Genomic DNA, 14,945 nt, shown 5'->3' with positions numbered 1-14,945 from the left:
ACCTGTGTAATGTCCCTCATTTGTAATGGGCGTAAGCCAGTCCAACATCCGACATTGGGAGGAAAGACAAGGTACTTGGTGCTCGGAAAACAAGCAGCTAATGAGGAAGTGCTATGATAATATCGAGGATTGATGTCGCAATGGACAAAACAAATCTTCTCCCCGTCTGCAAAGACTGATCTGGTGTACTGCGGATGTAACCTCGAGCCATTAACACCATGCTGGCTGACTGGCCGTAACACATAGCAGTATCGAAGTGGAGATATAGATGCAGAGATATTTCTTCTTCTGAGTCGCGCGTTGCCTTTTCGCATTGAAGTGACAATGGGAGTCGCCAAGCTTATACTACTGAGAAGTCAGTGACTTGGTATAACCCATAGAAACTATTATGGTGATAATACACCTCGTGATGACCTGTCTAGCAATGTGAGCCTGTTCCGTGACACAACCAATGCTATAGTGTTGCGTCAGTTGTGCTCAAGTTCACGCTTTGCGAGTCGTTTGCTAATACGTAGTACAAAGGACGTGGCCCTCTAAAACAGTATATGTGGTGCCGATCAGCTGTTGAACCTCGCGTGTACACCATGGCAGACATCACTGTGTGTATAATAACTGTTTGCTTAGTCCACTGATTTCCGTGACAGCCACTGATGGCCTACCAATAGTGTAGTGTATTGACTATCGCCCATGTCGGGATAGACCGTATTCTTTGTTAGTGTACAGTAGCCCGCTGTGCTGTGGCACAACTACGTGCAAGATATCGTGGAAGACAGCAGGTCGCAAGCGACATACTGTGGGTATTACCGGCCTTTCCATTGTCCCTGATTATCTCTGGAATATGATTCCCGTGATTGGCCGAAAATTGCTTGCTCGCGTGCCGTCTGGCAGTGCCGGCAGGAAAGGTGGTGCAAGCTACATACATAACTACAGCACCTTGGGAGATAGGTGATCCGGGCCAGTGGGTCTGGCGGGCAGGGGATCGCGCCGGTCGTGGGGAGCTACAGCAGAGCTAATGATCCGATACCGCGGAGTAGTGGGGGTTAACAGCGGCTCAAGGCTGGGATTTTTGGGGGCGCATCCGCCGGTGGAATTTGGGATCGAACTTTATCGCACGTCCACGTCTCCCGAGCAGCCCAGGCAAAGGTAAGACTTCACACGCAGTCGCACCCCGTCAATTGACCGCCTCACCCGCCTGCGCCAACTCTAACGCGGTTCCCCAGACCCAGAAGCCAGCCAAGATGTCGCAGGAGAAGCCCCTTCCCTTCATATACCAGTTCGCCGCTGGTGAGTCCCTCCCCGACACCGCCCTCGTGCGCACGCGATGCTGACAGATTGCCCCCAGGCGCGGTCGCTGGTGTTTCCGAGGCAAGTGAATAGACGCGCCCACAGCTTGTCACGTACACTCGCGGCAATGGCTAATTCTGGACTGCTCCATAGATCCTGGTTATGTAGGTGGACACGCGACCCCCGCTGCGTTCGACACCCGTGCTCATCTGTCCCAGGTACCCTCTTGATGTAGTCAAGACTCGAGTGTATGTTCCCCGAGATCCAGCGCCTCGACTCCGACACCTCTCACACACGTAACAGGCAACTCCAGACCGGTGCGGCCACCGGCGCCGACCACTACAATGGCATGTTGGACTGCTTCAGGAAGATCATCAAGCACGAGGGGTGAGTTGTCAAAAGACGCAGCGGGAAGCGAGCGTGTGCTCACACACACAACCACAGCGCTTCGAGACTCTACAGAGGCATCACGGCCCCGATTCTGATGGAGGCGCCCAAGCGAGCCACCAAGTTCGCCGCCAACGACGAGTGGGGCAAGGTCTACAGGAAGGCCTTCGGCTACGAAAACATGACCCAGGGCTTGTCCATCTTGACTGGTGCCTCAGCTGGTGCCACCGAGTCCTTCGTTGTTGTTCCATTCGAGCTTGGTAAGTTCGATCCGACCCTCAGCTCTGCTCCGAGAATGTGCTATACTCGGGGGGCCACCGAGGTGGGTCTCGAATACTTGACTAACTCGACGCAGTCAAGATTAGACTGCAGAACAAGGCCTCTGCTAGTCTCTACAGCGGTCCCCTCGATGTCGTGAGCAAGACCATCAAGAACGAGGGCATCTTCGCCTTGTACAATGGTCTCGAGAGCACCATGTGGAGACACGTTCTCTGGAACGCTGGCTACTTTGGTGTCATCTTCCAGGTCCGTGGATTGCTGCCCGAGGCGACCACCAAGAAAGGCAAGGTCACCAACGACCTGATCTCTGGTGCCATTGGTGGAACAGTCGGTACCATCCTGAACACTCCCATGGATGTTGTCAAGTATGTCAAGCCCGCCCCAGTTCCCATCATGTGCAGTCGTACCATAGAAGCCTCACATAGATCTCCTTCCTGTGGGTTTGCAATGCAAGCACATACTAATGCCGTCCAGGTCCCGTATCCAGAACAGCCCCAAGGTCGCCGGCACGGTACCCAAGTACAACTGGGCATGGGGAGCCTGTGGCACTGTCATGAAGGAGGAAGGTTTCGCTGCCCTCTATAAGGGATTCTTGCCCAAGGTGCTCAGACTTGGACCTGGTGGTGGCATTCTCCTCGTCGTCTACACTGGTGTTATGGTACGTCTGGTCGGCAATCGGTTTGATGTGCATCGTCAACTAATAACTGAGGCAGGACTTCTTCCGCAACATGAGGGCTGGAACAGCTTAAGTAGAGAAGGGACTTTCGTATTAGATATCCCGATCAGGACAGCTTGTGTATTAGTTCTTTGGGATCTAGAGAACGGCGTGTTCTGGGCACTCGATTGGCGCATCCTTGCAATATATACAGTCTCGGCAGAATCTCCTTCGTGCAGTACACAGATTTGGCTTAATACTGAAGTCTATCCCATACGATCCATGGCCACCGTTGAACGCCAAATCCTTGACCTCTCCTCACACCGCATATAACCTTTGCCTATTGCAGGAAGTGTGGAAATTGATTCTTCCCCATTATTTGTTCTTCACCGGGTAGATTACCCGCTGCCCTGTCACTCCCTCGTATACGCCTAGTGATTGGCTAAGAGCAGCAAGGTATACATTGAAAGCCAAGCTTCCTTGAGTGCGGCTGAACTTTTGGTGGCGTAATAACGGCTCGATGATGCCCCGCAGATCTGCTCAACGGCTAGGGGTCCTGGGGGTCGTGAAGGGCCAGAAGGGACTATTTGCGACAGGACACGCTCAAATACGGAGCTGTGGTGTCATTCAGGACATTGCCGGCAGCAAAGCGGCCCCCAAACCAGGTTGCCTTCAGCTTCTGATGCGACCTCTCTGGATAACAAGGGGCGATCGTCCAGTAGGTGCTCAAGAACTCGACATCGATGCCTCAGATCACGCCCAGCTGGGATGCAAGGCTGCATACAAGAATGAGTCCTGGATCCCAGGTACTTCTGGGGCGGCTGGCGATATGAAGTAATTTTGGCCCAGCTCTGACCATGAATATGCAGCATGGCCTTCTGGCTTCAAAGCAACAGTTGATGTGCTGCCTGTCGACGGCGACACCACGATCAAACACCAGACTCGAGCAGTGACGCCCAACTGGTTGAGCAAACACTTTGATTCAAATATCCTGGGCATAACTGCTGAGTATGGAGTCGCCGGACACCGAGAGCAAGCCTAGCGACCTGCCAGAGGTGGTCCCGCAGAACTACCCTATAGCGCACGCCTATATCCGCCCGCGGATCGAGCCCGGCGAACCGGCTCCCAAGTATCTGGCCTACGACCAGACGGACAAGGAGGCGGTCGACCGAGCGGACATCGTCAGCCCGCTGACCCCAGCCGGCCTGCAGATTCCGGATTCCCCAGTGCAGCGGGGGCAGCAACCCGCCGACGATGACAGCGTGCCGACGGAGAAGCCGCGGCGCAAGATATGCGGGTTCGCCGCGAGGAAATTCTGGATCGTGCTGCTGCTCGCCTTGATCGTCATCGCCGCCGCGATTGGGGGCGGTGTTGGCGGCGGTATCGCGGCATCCAAGGCGCAGCGTGACCGTGACGCCCAGCAATCGAATGGGCCGGCTAGGTAAGCTATATATACCCAGGAGGAGATAACGAGGATAAACCTGCGGCGCATATTCTGAACGTTCGGTGTTAATATAGCACCACCCCGGCACCGACGCGCACGTCCGGCTCCCCGTTGACGTCAACCAAGACGTCCACGACGCCCGGGACCGCCACACCAACCGCGGACTTCAATGTCACCAAGTACGACTTCTCGTTCCAGTCCTGGGAGCAGCCCAACTTCACGGGTCGGGCGTCGGACAAGTATGACGAGGTCGGCGCCCAGATGTTTGGCTTCAACTCGACGAGCTACATATGGGAGCCCAACGGCACCGACTGCTGCGTGTCGTTCTGCGCGTCGACGGAGCGGGGCGGGTACTGGTGTGACAAGAAGACACAGCGGGTAAGCCAACACTCCTTTCGATATTCCCAAGACTTAGGGTGCTCTGTTACTCTCACATAAGGGGACAGAGAGGCAGTCTGGATCTTATGCCCTCCTCGTCTGCTGCGGCGTTTTGGTCCACAATGAGCTTTCACTTGCTAAACTTTGCCGTGTCTTATAGCAAGCGTCCGGGCCCTTCAACTTGATCATTATCGCTTGCGGGGCGGACGAGAGACTGAATAGCTCGTCAGCAAAGCGGTGCGATCGTTTCAACCAGACCAGCCTATACGAGTATGTCCCTCTCCGCAAGGTGGACTCTAAAGGCACACAACGCTTACTATCTCCCAGTGACCTCTATGTTTTCCCTGGATCAGCAAATTCAGGAAGACACTAATTCTGAGATTCTATGACTAGATCTAGCGCAAAGTTTCTGATTAAATGGTGTATTTTCGTGGTGTCCAGTCCACTCTACGTGCGATTTCGACTTGGTTCGTCACCCATACCAACGGACTTGAACACTGCCGAAGACCATGCAAGGTGGCTTGGACGAGCACGGTAGCGTGGAGTATCGGGGATAAATATAAATATAATTTCGCAATATCATCTCTGGCACGTGTGGTACTCTCTTGCTTGGCAAGTCACGACCATGTTTAGTAGTGATGTCTACGTATCTACTTCTCACGGGCTAGGCCCATGGAGTTGGTGGATCTAAACATTGGTGATATCACTGTTTGGTAGAACTCACGATTAGAAACAATGCAACACGCCATGATCAAGTAACCAGCATCAGAGGAATCGATTACCAGTCTCGAATGACTCAAGCACCTACTAAGGTCCACGTTATGTCACTGTGCTACGCACAAGGCTAGTCCACAGGTACCCGGTTACACTGGCTTTTCGCAATACGTAGTAGCCAATAATAAGCTGCATACTTACCTCTCGAGCTTTGCCCCTTTATTTCGTCTCAGTGCGATAGTACCTCGTGTTGCTGGGCGATCCGATCGTCGCCTCCAACTCCTCGGTCTCCTCCATCCAATCTCGCTCAGAGTTGGCACCCTTCTGATGTACCTGGGCCGTCTCATGCTCCCATATCCCGACTTTGTCGCCTGGCACAGCATCCCCATCACCTGAAGGTCGGCTGGCCTCGCAATCCTGCTCTCCGGCCACGATGCCGCCTTCTAGGTCTTGAAGGGTACGGAAATGTTCCTGCGTGGCGGGACTACCACGGCGTCCTGCGCTTCTTGGACCACGTTGCTCAGAGCCTTTGCCCTCTGCTTCTTGGCACTTGCCACTTACCTGGCATGATGGGCTGAATCCTGGTCCATCTTCTTGCGTATGGCCCGCGGACTGGCTTTCGGTGGTCTTTTGGACTGAACTCGCCTCCTTGTGGGCACTCTCGCTGACTTCACTGCGGCTCTCCATAGTGACAGGATCAAAGGCTGAATTTACTTGATCGGAGCCGACACGTGCAGAGACCGGGAAGTAACACTGATTTAATTCGTCTGCTTACCTACCTGTAAGAGGCTTTGGCTTTAATACTTCGTCCCAACAAACAATGTCATTCATCCCATTGTCTGCAAGTGAACAATGCAACAAGGAGAATGGCCACCTTTGTATGGGCTTGTTTTGTTGTTTTGGGAGTTCTCAGTAGTAATGCGAGTAAATCACTTACCGACTGCTCCCCTTTAAGCATACTCACTACATACTATTGACACGAAACTTTCCAGAGGTGTCTGATGCGAGTGTTTTGTTGGTAAGCCTACTCGGGCCCGGCCTACTATCGTAGGTCATGACGGAATTTCTTTTCCCTTTATTCTTAATTCTTCTTGGATTTAATATCCCATTTGATCCCAGTAACCAATATCGCTCTTAACTATGCCTTGGCGAAAGACACTCTAACACCCATTCATCACGATCTGCATGATTGAGAATGGACCTCGGGGAGAGTCGCATCGTGAAACTCGATATCTAGTATTTTCACACCTACGTGTATCTATTCTGGTCTATAGTTTCTCGCCCTCACATAGCATGGAAGACCGCCGTCCATAGGCAGCGTCAGGCTGTCTTTGCTGACCCGCTTCGTGCCGTAGGCGGGCATGAAATCAAACTGCAGCAGCAAGGCCGCAATGATCTGGGCTGCCATCATCTCTGCCATCTTCTTGCCCAGGCATATTCTGGGCCCACCATTGAAGACAGGAAACTCTGAAGCGCTCCTATTCACAAACTTCCCATTGACTAGCCACCGCTCGGGGCGGAATATATCGGCATCGTCACCCCATGTCGTCTTTGATCTGTTCATAGCCCAGGTACACCATATGATGATGGACCTCTCCGGTAGAAACGTCCCATCAGGGAGAGTAGTTGCTTTCTCGGTCTGCCGAATCTCGAATGGGATCGGTGGATATAATCTCAATGACTCGTAAAACACGGCCATGGTGTATGGCAGGGTGTTAGGTGTAAACAGGGTCGAATTGACCCCCGCTCCTCCTGTATCCACACCTGCATGGTCATCTACACTCTCAAGGAAATCATGTATCTCTTTGCGGACCTTGCCAGTTGCAAACCGGTTCTCCATGAGCAACATGAACGCCCAAGTCAGTGCCTGGGCGACCGTATCTCTTCCGGCAGACAGGTAGTTCAGGGCTGAATCAGCAACAATCTTCTCATCGCTGATCGAGCTCAGCAGAGACTGTATCATTGTGCCAGAAACCTCGTCCAGCTTGCCAGTACCCATCGGCTTTTCTGATTGGCGGTCTTTCACCGCACTCTGCACGATCCGTTCCCCAAAGGACCTCACGACTGCCAATGACTTTCGAAATCTTGATCCCGTGAATACCTCGGTGATGAACCAGAGTGGATTCTGAAATCGGTGGGTTGTGATACCAGAAGCATGATCGAAGGCCGTGGTGAAATCATCGTCGGCGTGCATCTCCATATTGTATGCCATCTTCCCCATGAGCTGGCTTGTGATCTCGTGGAACACCAACTGCAAGTCGACAGCATTGCCATCGTCTCCATGGCGCTTCAGCACGCCAACACTCTGTCCGAGGTACTTGGGCAGGGCGACGTCCGTCAACACCTGCAGATTTGATGTGTTCAGAAACGCCAACCCGGCTTTCCGTTGAACTTTCCAGAGCTCTCCATCAGAGTTGATGATACCGCCCCCAAAAAGGTCCCATGACAGCCTCTTGAACAGGTCGCCTTTGGTGAAAAGGCCTTCGTTCTTCAGGACATAGTCTAGGTTCGTAGGGTCGTTGACCACGACACCAGGTGGCAGGGTAGGCACAGAGATCTGAAAAGTCTCGTAACCAAATAAACGCTCGCATTTCGTGAACCATGAGAAGAGCTTCTGCCGGGCCTGAAGGAACACGATGCCGTTCCCGGCGAGCGGCAGGGTGTTCGGGGCCCTTTTCAGGGGTACGCCGTCCCGGGTCAGCACGGGCGTGTAGAACAGGAGCCGGTAACTGAGCAGAGCCCCGAGCAGGCCAAGGATGGTCAAGGCCGGGCCTTCTAGCAGAGCCATGGCAGGCACGCAAGCTGCGGAAGAACAGATAACGAGTGTAGGTTGGATGTTGCTGGAGGTGAAAGTCCGATCCGAAGGTTTGGTCCCAATGGCCTGGTCCCAATCTCCGTGGTTAGCCCCAGCGGTGGCCTTGGCCGGCACCAAACTATCCGTCCGCGGGATGCGGATGCGCCTAGGACGAAAGCGTGTGCTCGTCGCTAGTATTCCGGGACTAGGCGACGAGATTAGAGTCCTCTGTTGAGGAACGAAGATTTCGATAGCAGAAGAGACACATGGTCGAGCGGCCCTCGGGCTGGATATTGACTGCGCACCCAAGTGATCTCGCAGCACACGGTGCCTCGGCCGCTGTGTCGCAGCGTCTGGTCATGGAACTAGCTCATACGGCACTGGACAGTCCTGATGGCTCTTTCACGTCACCACTGGGCAGGGCCTGTGCGTCCCGCCCGAACGGTCCATTGACAGGGATCTCAATGCCCAAACTGGGCATGAAACAGCGACGCAGCTACCTACCCCTGTCGGCTGTCTCAGCAGCCAAGACGCCCAGAGCTCCTGCGGTCCTGGCTGCCGGGCCCTGGTTGTCTGGCCTGTCCTGGAGCTCCAAGCTGCCGGAGGCAAGGAGGTCTAGTTCAACAGCTCCACTGATAAATACCGTTCCAGCTTGGACCTGGGCTACGGGACAGAGGGGTCCAAGTCATGACGGCACCGCCGCATATATCTGGATTTGCATGTACCTACCTACCTACCTACCTACCTACCTACCCGGGTGCTAATGGCCTCAACGAACTCAATCGTGCTGTCGCCCTCTCCATTGAGCTTCTCGGGCATCTTGGTACATGTACCCTGAGTTAGAGCTTAAGCCTCCCTTCAGCCCTACTGCTGAGTTGCCGAGATGGCGCCTCTTATCCCCCGTCTGCACCTATTCGAGATTGACGACCAGTCGTGGTAAGCAAGCATCTGTGGCCTCTGTCCCATTGCGTACCCTGTCCATGGCCAGGCGCACCGGGTCAATGTCTCGAACACGCCTCAGGGACGAGCATACTGACGCTTGAGTGCAGGTTCCCGCCATACCTGCGTGCTCGCGTCCAAGATGGCCTCATGCACGCCTGGATCTTCTACCTGCCAATCCTTCAGCCTTGCAGTCCCGCAACCCTCGTGGCGAACGTACTGCAGCGCATCCTCGGCTCGTCGATATCCAAGTTCGCCTTCATCGACTTCTGCGCCGGCGCCGGCGGCCCGACCCCGTTCATAGAACGAGCCCTCAACGCGTCGCTTTCCAAGCCTCGACCGGGTGCCGCGCCCTCGAACACCGATGCTGCCTCCAAAGACACGCCCTCGTACGCGGCTGTGGCAGCTGAGAGTAACGGGGTACCAGAAGGAGCTGTGGACTTTGTCCTGACGGACCTACACCCGCATCCCGAGTCCTGGGCCGTAATCGCAAAGCAGTCCGCCCATATAACCTATGAGCCTTCGTCTGTGGATGCAGCAAACGCACCTCCAGGCCTGGTCGGTAGATATAAGAGCGCGGGAAAGAAGGTGTTCCGCCTCTTCAACCTGGCTTTCCACCACTTTGACGATCCCTTGGCGCGGGCTATCTTGAAGAACACGGTCGAGAGCAGCGATGGGTTTGGCATCTTTGAGCTGCAGGATCGCTCCATCGGCAGCTTTATAACGTGTTTCCTGTATGGCGTCTTCATATTGTTGGTTGCGCCCTTCTTCTATTGGTGGAGCCCGACAAGGTTGTTTTTCGTGTACCTGTGCCCGATCATTCCGTTCGTCCTTGTCTTCGATGGCTTGATTTCGTCCTTGCGCACGAGGACTCCGGACGAGGTCGAGGTCCTGCTGCGCACGTGTGGCACCAATACCGATGATTGGGTGATCGAGAGCGGAAGGGAGCGGTTCCTGTGGCCTACAGGCTACCTGAACTGGATCGTCTGTACAAAGAAGCAACGAGGGACTTGAAAAATGTATATATTGCATTCTGCGCAAGTTGGAAGCAGTTGAAGCCTCCCTCCTTTGGATGCTATAGAGCTATGTACGACTGGTATTCCTGATCGACCTCGAAACCGTGACAATGCCACCCAACGCCTACTAGGAAAGGACTGTTCGTTCGCAAGAAACACTATGAGATTAGATCCGTTGGGTACCGTCTACCTGGTCAGGAAGCCAAGGTAGTCCACCACAATCAGCGTCACCATCCTGGATATACATGTTAGCATCTTGCTGGCAAAAACAATGGAGCGAATGGTGACTTACGCATGGGGTGCGATGCGCACGTAGTATGTGCCAAATCCGCGGTAGAATCGCAGAAGCCCCTCCTCCCTTGCCACCTTACGGAAGCAGTCTGCCATCGACTTATACGGCAGCTTTCCGTCCGGTCCTCGCTGTTGCTTCTGCAGCCTCGTCTTGACAAAGTCGAACGGCAGGGACAGGAACGAGGCAAAGAAACCGGCGATGGCACTGGCGGTAAGGGTTTGGCTCCGAGCTGACCATTCCGTCCTGGTCTTCAACTGAGCCTTGGCCTCGGAGAAGAACGCCAGCTGTCCGAGGTTGAGAGCCATGGCTCTGACGACGGTTGGGGTTGCGCCGGACCAGAGGGCCGTTACGCCCTCGGACCGGGTGATGGACGCCAGGGCATCGATGACCGACTTGTAGTTCTTCCGTTCTGCCAGCGGCTTCAGCCCATCTGACTGCATCCGGATGAGGGCCAAGTCTGCCGGGTTGCCGATGAAGGCTGCTATACCACCAGCGGCGAGACCCGAGCCCGCCCGCTCAGCAAAGCCAACCGTGGTGCCATTGTCCTTTGCTCGCTGGGCCAGGTTTTTCATGAAAGTGTCAAAAAAGCCCAGACGAGCGGTGGTGTAGACGCACTGGCGTAGCAGACCCGCCGACAGGCCGGTGTATAAGTCAAGCACCTTGCCTTGGCGTATAATGTCTGAGGCTACACCGAAAGCGCTAGGCTTGGGCCCCGTGGCTACACCCTCACCGGCGAGCTGAAGTCTAACCTTGATCATGTCAACCGGCTGGATGACGGTGGTCGCTATCATGCCAGAGATTCCACCATTGATAAAGGGCAGGGCAGCTCGCATGACAGGGGTGTGGAGGAAGTCGGTCTTGACCGCGGCGACGGTCTCACTGCCCTGCTTGCTCATATTGGACGCCTTTGCACGTGCAGATTCAGCTGCTTGCTTCAGAGTGTTGGAACTCATGATTGGCTCAGGCGGCCAAGGGATCTGACCTCAAGAGGGGGCGGTTGAAAGAAGCACGGCTACGGGCTTGGGTCAGAGCTATGAGGGGAGTGGGCGAGCGACGTCAACGGCTCCGAGAACTAGAAAGATCAACCATGATTAGCAAGTGCATGGCGCCCATTGAGGCTTTAATATCCTGCGACAGGCGAGACGGGCCATGATAACTCGTCTGCGCCAGTGGACCCCCAACAGTTGTACCATTGGCCCAGGAGAGTTTCGAGCATCTTGCGCGGAATCTCATATAGGGCCGAAGTGGGGAGCCGAGAGAATTCGGGATGGGCAGGAATAGTACGGAGTATGCAATTGGAGTCTCCGGTCCTTCGGAACTTCGGTTGGTGAGAAGAGGGAGGGGGTTCCACTCCTCCTCCTCCTCCTCCATCCACCCTTGGATGCGAAAGCAATACAAGGGACATATGTTGAGAACCAAAAAAAGATCAACCGTGCGGGCGATTCTGCAAAACTCAAAAACAAGTGAGTTGAGAGTGGGTGACTGACAGAGTTTCTGACTCAATCCGAAACCTGCTTCTGGAAGGTTTCCTCTTCAGAAAAGCTGCAAGCAAGAACGAGGCAGCCCTCGACTTTTTGCATGCAAGTCTGTATCTCGCGTGCCTTGTCTCACCAACTTCTTGCTGGACTCCGTGAACACCCGCAGAGCCGGCCGAACGTGCCTAGGTTGTAGAACAAGACGTTTAATTTCTCGAGCACCCGACCACGTGTATAAGGGCGCGGTGCGAAATGAGGTAATGGTGAGTAGTAATAAAACGACGTAGTGTGACCCAATCAAAAAGCTAGAGGTGAAGCAGACGGTCAAGCAAAAAAACGTGTAGTATAATCGTAGAATTTGATATGCAGTCGCGAGTATGTCCGGGATGGAGTCACGACAACCTTTTAAAAGATGTTCATGGGAGGATTCGGTCACCACGCCGAGATGGGCAGCACCTGACTTTTATTAGAGTTTGGGGATGGACGGGAAGCAAGTAGTTCACACCACACACATACACACACAACACACGCACGCAACACAGGGCGGCAACGCCATCGTTGTGGGAATCGGCCTTGGGGGACGTGACACCACGGAGACTGCCATTCCTCCAGAGAATGCGGGGAAGTTGGCCGACACGTCTGTAGTCAATGCTCTAACGACTGGTAGTCGCAGGCCCCCTCCCTCGACGAGGACGAGAGGAGAGGCGAGGAACGGGCTTGCCTCGAGTCGGCCGTCTGGCTCCAATGCCGTCCTGACACGACCCTCCATCAACAAGCAGAAACCCCAGGCCCAGGTACCGTTGCCGCCCCCCCTCATGAAGCGTTGCCGGGTTTTGCTGCTCGAGCGAACATTTGAAGGGCCGATGCTGGGGCAGGATGGGCTGTTGCGCCAGTTGCAGCTTGACATATATTGACGTAGATGGCACCACCGTCCCATGTTCTGCGCATGGCCGAATAACACATGCCTGGGGTAGGTATCAACAGACCAAGCTATCGAGATCTCTAGCCGCTGCCCCGACAGGCGAGCCAACTCAAAAGCGCTGGTGGTGTGCACCCTCTGTGCATTGGTTCGGCATACTACGAAAAAGACGGCCCCTAATTCCTACCTAGACGCGCCGTGTTTGCCCGACATCCTTTCCATTGCACCGGTCGCGATACTTGTCGCCAGCCTGCCAGTCGGTATTATGGAATACAGATTGCTTTGAAATGATCGACGCCCTGTAGGTTGCGTGTTAGTCGAGTTCCCCAGATGCCGCATCCCCGTCCCGCTTGTGTTCGACGCCCCTCAGGCCACCGAACGCGGGGAAGCTTTGGCAAGCAGGCAAGCTGTGGCTGCTGGCTGCTGGCTGCATGTAGGGAGCCCGCAGCTGCTTGGCCGAATCCAACAAAAGCAAATAGCCCATAAGTTGCTGGACATTCCGAATCCGCAGACTTGCAGGGCCTCTCTGCAGAAAGGCTATATTGAATTAGCTATTCAAACTGCCCTATCATCCAGTCTGCCATGCATTGAACACAAATATATTTGCTAAAAGCCGATCCCCGTCATTCGTGTTTCCACCTGTACGTGATGCATGAGGGAGGCTTGGATTCTCCGATCCTGTTGCATGGTGGCACAGGAGCTTTCCCATGACGTAGAATGGCCCGTGCATGTTACAGGGCTGATTCGTAGCCGGTGTACATACACAGTAGTTTCCTCTGCTCTTCGTGAGGGTTGGAATTGCAGTGAAGTGAAGTGTGGCGCTACGCCACGTCTATTATAAGTCGTGCGCAGTCCATCCCTACGTCGTTGGTGGGCTGTACAACAATACATCTCCCTATGTACTCTTCAGTAGAGCTCGTTCCCGACAGTTGATCCCGACCATGGTGGCTACCCTTGTTTCTGAGTAGAAGAATAATCCGCGTCCACACAGCATGCTCGCTACTCGCTCAATTTAACAACGCGAGATCGGATGCCGATATTGATAAGCATCCCCCGGCCCCGGCACCGGCACCGTTCTCGGCTCGGCTTAGGAGATCGTGACTTCCGGTCCCGCTTGCAGTCTTCACCGAACCGATAATTTCCGAGGCGTATCAGCGACCGGTAATTGCCATGATTCCATGCCGTTATCTATTGAACTGCTCCACGTCTTAAAATAACTTCAAGATATGTAGCGCCTATGGCGAAGGCTATATCTAAGGCAATGTTCTGATTTGTCTACGTCTAGGCAGACATGGATTCTTTTCGAGGTCGAATCTAGAACGTAGACGGGAACGTTCCCAACCTGCCGCCATCGGAGACGATGACTGCCCCATTACAGTAAGCACCTGCTCGCGATGCCAAGTAGAGAAGCGCACCGCCCATGTCGGCAGCGTCGCCGGCTCTGCCCAGCGGCACCATGTCCTTCCCGACACCGCCTCCCCGCTCGATGATGGGCGCCGACATCTCGCTTGGGTACACTGTTGTTGTTGTCAGCTTTCTGAGTCTAGACCTGAGCAATTAATCTTGGGAGTGGAGTACTTACACCCAGGGCAGATGACGTTGGCCCGGATATCCCACTTGGGCAATGCAACTGCTAGATGCTTTATCAAGTGCGTGCACGCAGCTTTTGATTGCCCGTAAGCGAAGCCACCCGTGTTCACCTTGTTGAAACCCCCGATGGAGCTGGTGGCAATGACTTGCGACTTCTGGAAGAGGTTGCCCTTCTTATTGCCAGCGTCCAGCAACGTGAGGAACGCCATGGTCGTGTACCAGACAGCCGAGGTGTTGACCGCGAATGTATTGGTGTAGTCCTCCATAGGGACATCCCAATTCGTGTTGGCAAACTCCTCCAGGGTGATACTGGACTCCATGGTTGGCCGCGGCGTCTGAGGACCGCCGATGCCAGAGTTGCATACTAGCAAGTTCAAGTATCCTACGTCTCGCTGCACCGTGTCAGCGGCGGCCTTCAGGCTGTCCTTTGAGGTCACATCGCAGACGATCGTCTTGACAGTGGGCTTTCCTATAGACTTGGTAGCTGCCTCCAGGACCTCTGCGCGACGGCCGAGGATGTATACAGTGGCCCCGTTCTCAGCCAGGGCCCTGGCCATCATCAGCCCGATGCCTGGGTCCGTTATTATCGTGGATGCTCAATATGTGCCGGGCCTCCGGACTGCGTACCTGTGCCACCGCCGGTCACGGCGGCCACCATGCCATCAACGTTGAATAATTGGGCAGCCTGAAGCGCCGCGTCGCTGGAAACTTGAATCGAACCCATTGTGATAGTAATTATTTCACTCTGATCTCGTTACCTGTAAGTAGAAGTGGTTGGC

The 14,945-nt window shown here is 54.5% G+C and overlaps 7 protein-coding genes across 7 annotated transcripts; 3 read left to right on the top strand and 4 right to left on the bottom strand.

Moving 5' to 3' along the window:
• Positions 1 to 1,238: 1,238 nt before the first annotated feature.
• Positions 1,239 to 2,699, top strand: JN550_007401 (uncharacterized protein; the record flags this gene model as incomplete). The annotated part of the gene is made up of 8 exons (XM_049319247.1): positions 1,239 to 1,284; positions 1,343 to 1,369; positions 1,438 to 1,448; positions 1,520 to 1,671; positions 1,729 to 1,931; positions 2,027 to 2,315; positions 2,425 to 2,608; positions 2,664 to 2,699. The coding sequence occupies 8 exons, from the start codon at positions 1,239 to 1,241 to the stop codon at positions 2,697 to 2,699; spliced, it is 948 nt and encodes a 315-aa protein (XP_049170683.1).
• A 916-nt stretch (positions 2,700 to 3,615) lies between these two features.
• Positions 3,616 to 4,800, top strand: JN550_007400 (uncharacterized protein; the record flags this gene model as incomplete). The annotated part of the gene is made up of 4 exons (XM_049319246.1): positions 3,616 to 4,046; positions 4,124 to 4,427; positions 4,588 to 4,697; positions 4,755 to 4,800. 4 exons carry the CDS (start codon positions 3,616 to 3,618, stop codon positions 4,798 to 4,800), a joined length of 891 nt encoding a protein of 296 aa, XP_049170682.1.
• Positions 4,801 to 5,360: 560 nt separating this feature from the next.
• On the bottom strand, positions 5,361 to 5,828 carry JN550_007399 (uncharacterized protein; the record flags this gene model as incomplete). The annotated part of the gene is made up of 1 exon (XM_049319245.1): positions 5,361 to 5,828. One exon carries the CDS (start codon positions 5,826 to 5,828, stop codon positions 5,361 to 5,363), a length of 468 nt encoding a protein of 155 aa, XP_049170681.1.
• Positions 5,829 to 6,399: 571 nt separating this feature from the next.
• On the bottom strand, positions 6,400 to 8,754 carry JN550_007398 (uncharacterized protein; the record flags this gene model as incomplete). Its single annotated transcript, XM_049319244.1, has 4 exons — positions 6,400 to 8,140; positions 8,202 to 8,274; positions 8,440 to 8,567; positions 8,714 to 8,754. 4 exons carry the CDS (start codon positions 8,752 to 8,754, stop codon positions 6,400 to 6,402), a joined length of 1,983 nt encoding a protein of 660 aa, XP_049170680.1.
• A 64-nt stretch (positions 8,755 to 8,818) lies between these two features.
• JN550_007397 (uncharacterized protein) lies at positions 8,819 to 9,888 on the top strand (the record flags this gene model as incomplete). Its single annotated transcript, XM_049319243.1, has 2 exons — positions 8,819 to 8,871; positions 8,985 to 9,888. The coding sequence occupies 2 exons, from the start codon at positions 8,819 to 8,821 to the stop codon at positions 9,886 to 9,888; spliced, it is 957 nt and encodes a 318-aa protein (XP_049170679.1).
• A 188-nt stretch (positions 9,889 to 10,076) lies between these two features.
• On the bottom strand, positions 10,077 to 11,135 carry JN550_007396 (uncharacterized protein; the record flags this gene model as incomplete). Its single annotated transcript, XM_049319242.1, has 2 exons — positions 10,077 to 10,125; positions 10,183 to 11,135. The coding sequence occupies 2 exons, from the start codon at positions 11,133 to 11,135 to the stop codon at positions 10,077 to 10,079; spliced, it is 1,002 nt and encodes a 333-aa protein (XP_049170678.1).
• A 2,755-nt stretch (positions 11,136 to 13,890) lies between these two features.
• Positions 13,891 to 14,890, bottom strand: JN550_007395 (uncharacterized protein; the record flags this gene model as incomplete). Its single annotated transcript, XM_049319241.1, has 3 exons — positions 13,891 to 14,093; positions 14,159 to 14,737; positions 14,794 to 14,890. The coding sequence occupies 3 exons, from the start codon at positions 14,888 to 14,890 to the stop codon at positions 13,891 to 13,893; spliced, it is 879 nt and encodes a 292-aa protein (XP_049170677.1).
• Positions 14,891 to 14,945: the final 55 nt, after the last annotated feature.

Source organism: Neoarthrinium moseri (assembly GCF_022829205.1).
Source record: "Neoarthrinium moseri strain CBS 164.80 chromosome Unknown scaffold28_Wmoseri_CBS_16480, whole genome shotgun sequence".
Taxonomy (NCBI): Eukaryota; Fungi; Ascomycota; class Sordariomycetes; order Amphisphaeriales; family Apiosporaceae; genus Neoarthrinium; species Neoarthrinium moseri.
This window is presented reverse-complemented; position numbering and strand designations above follow the sequence as displayed.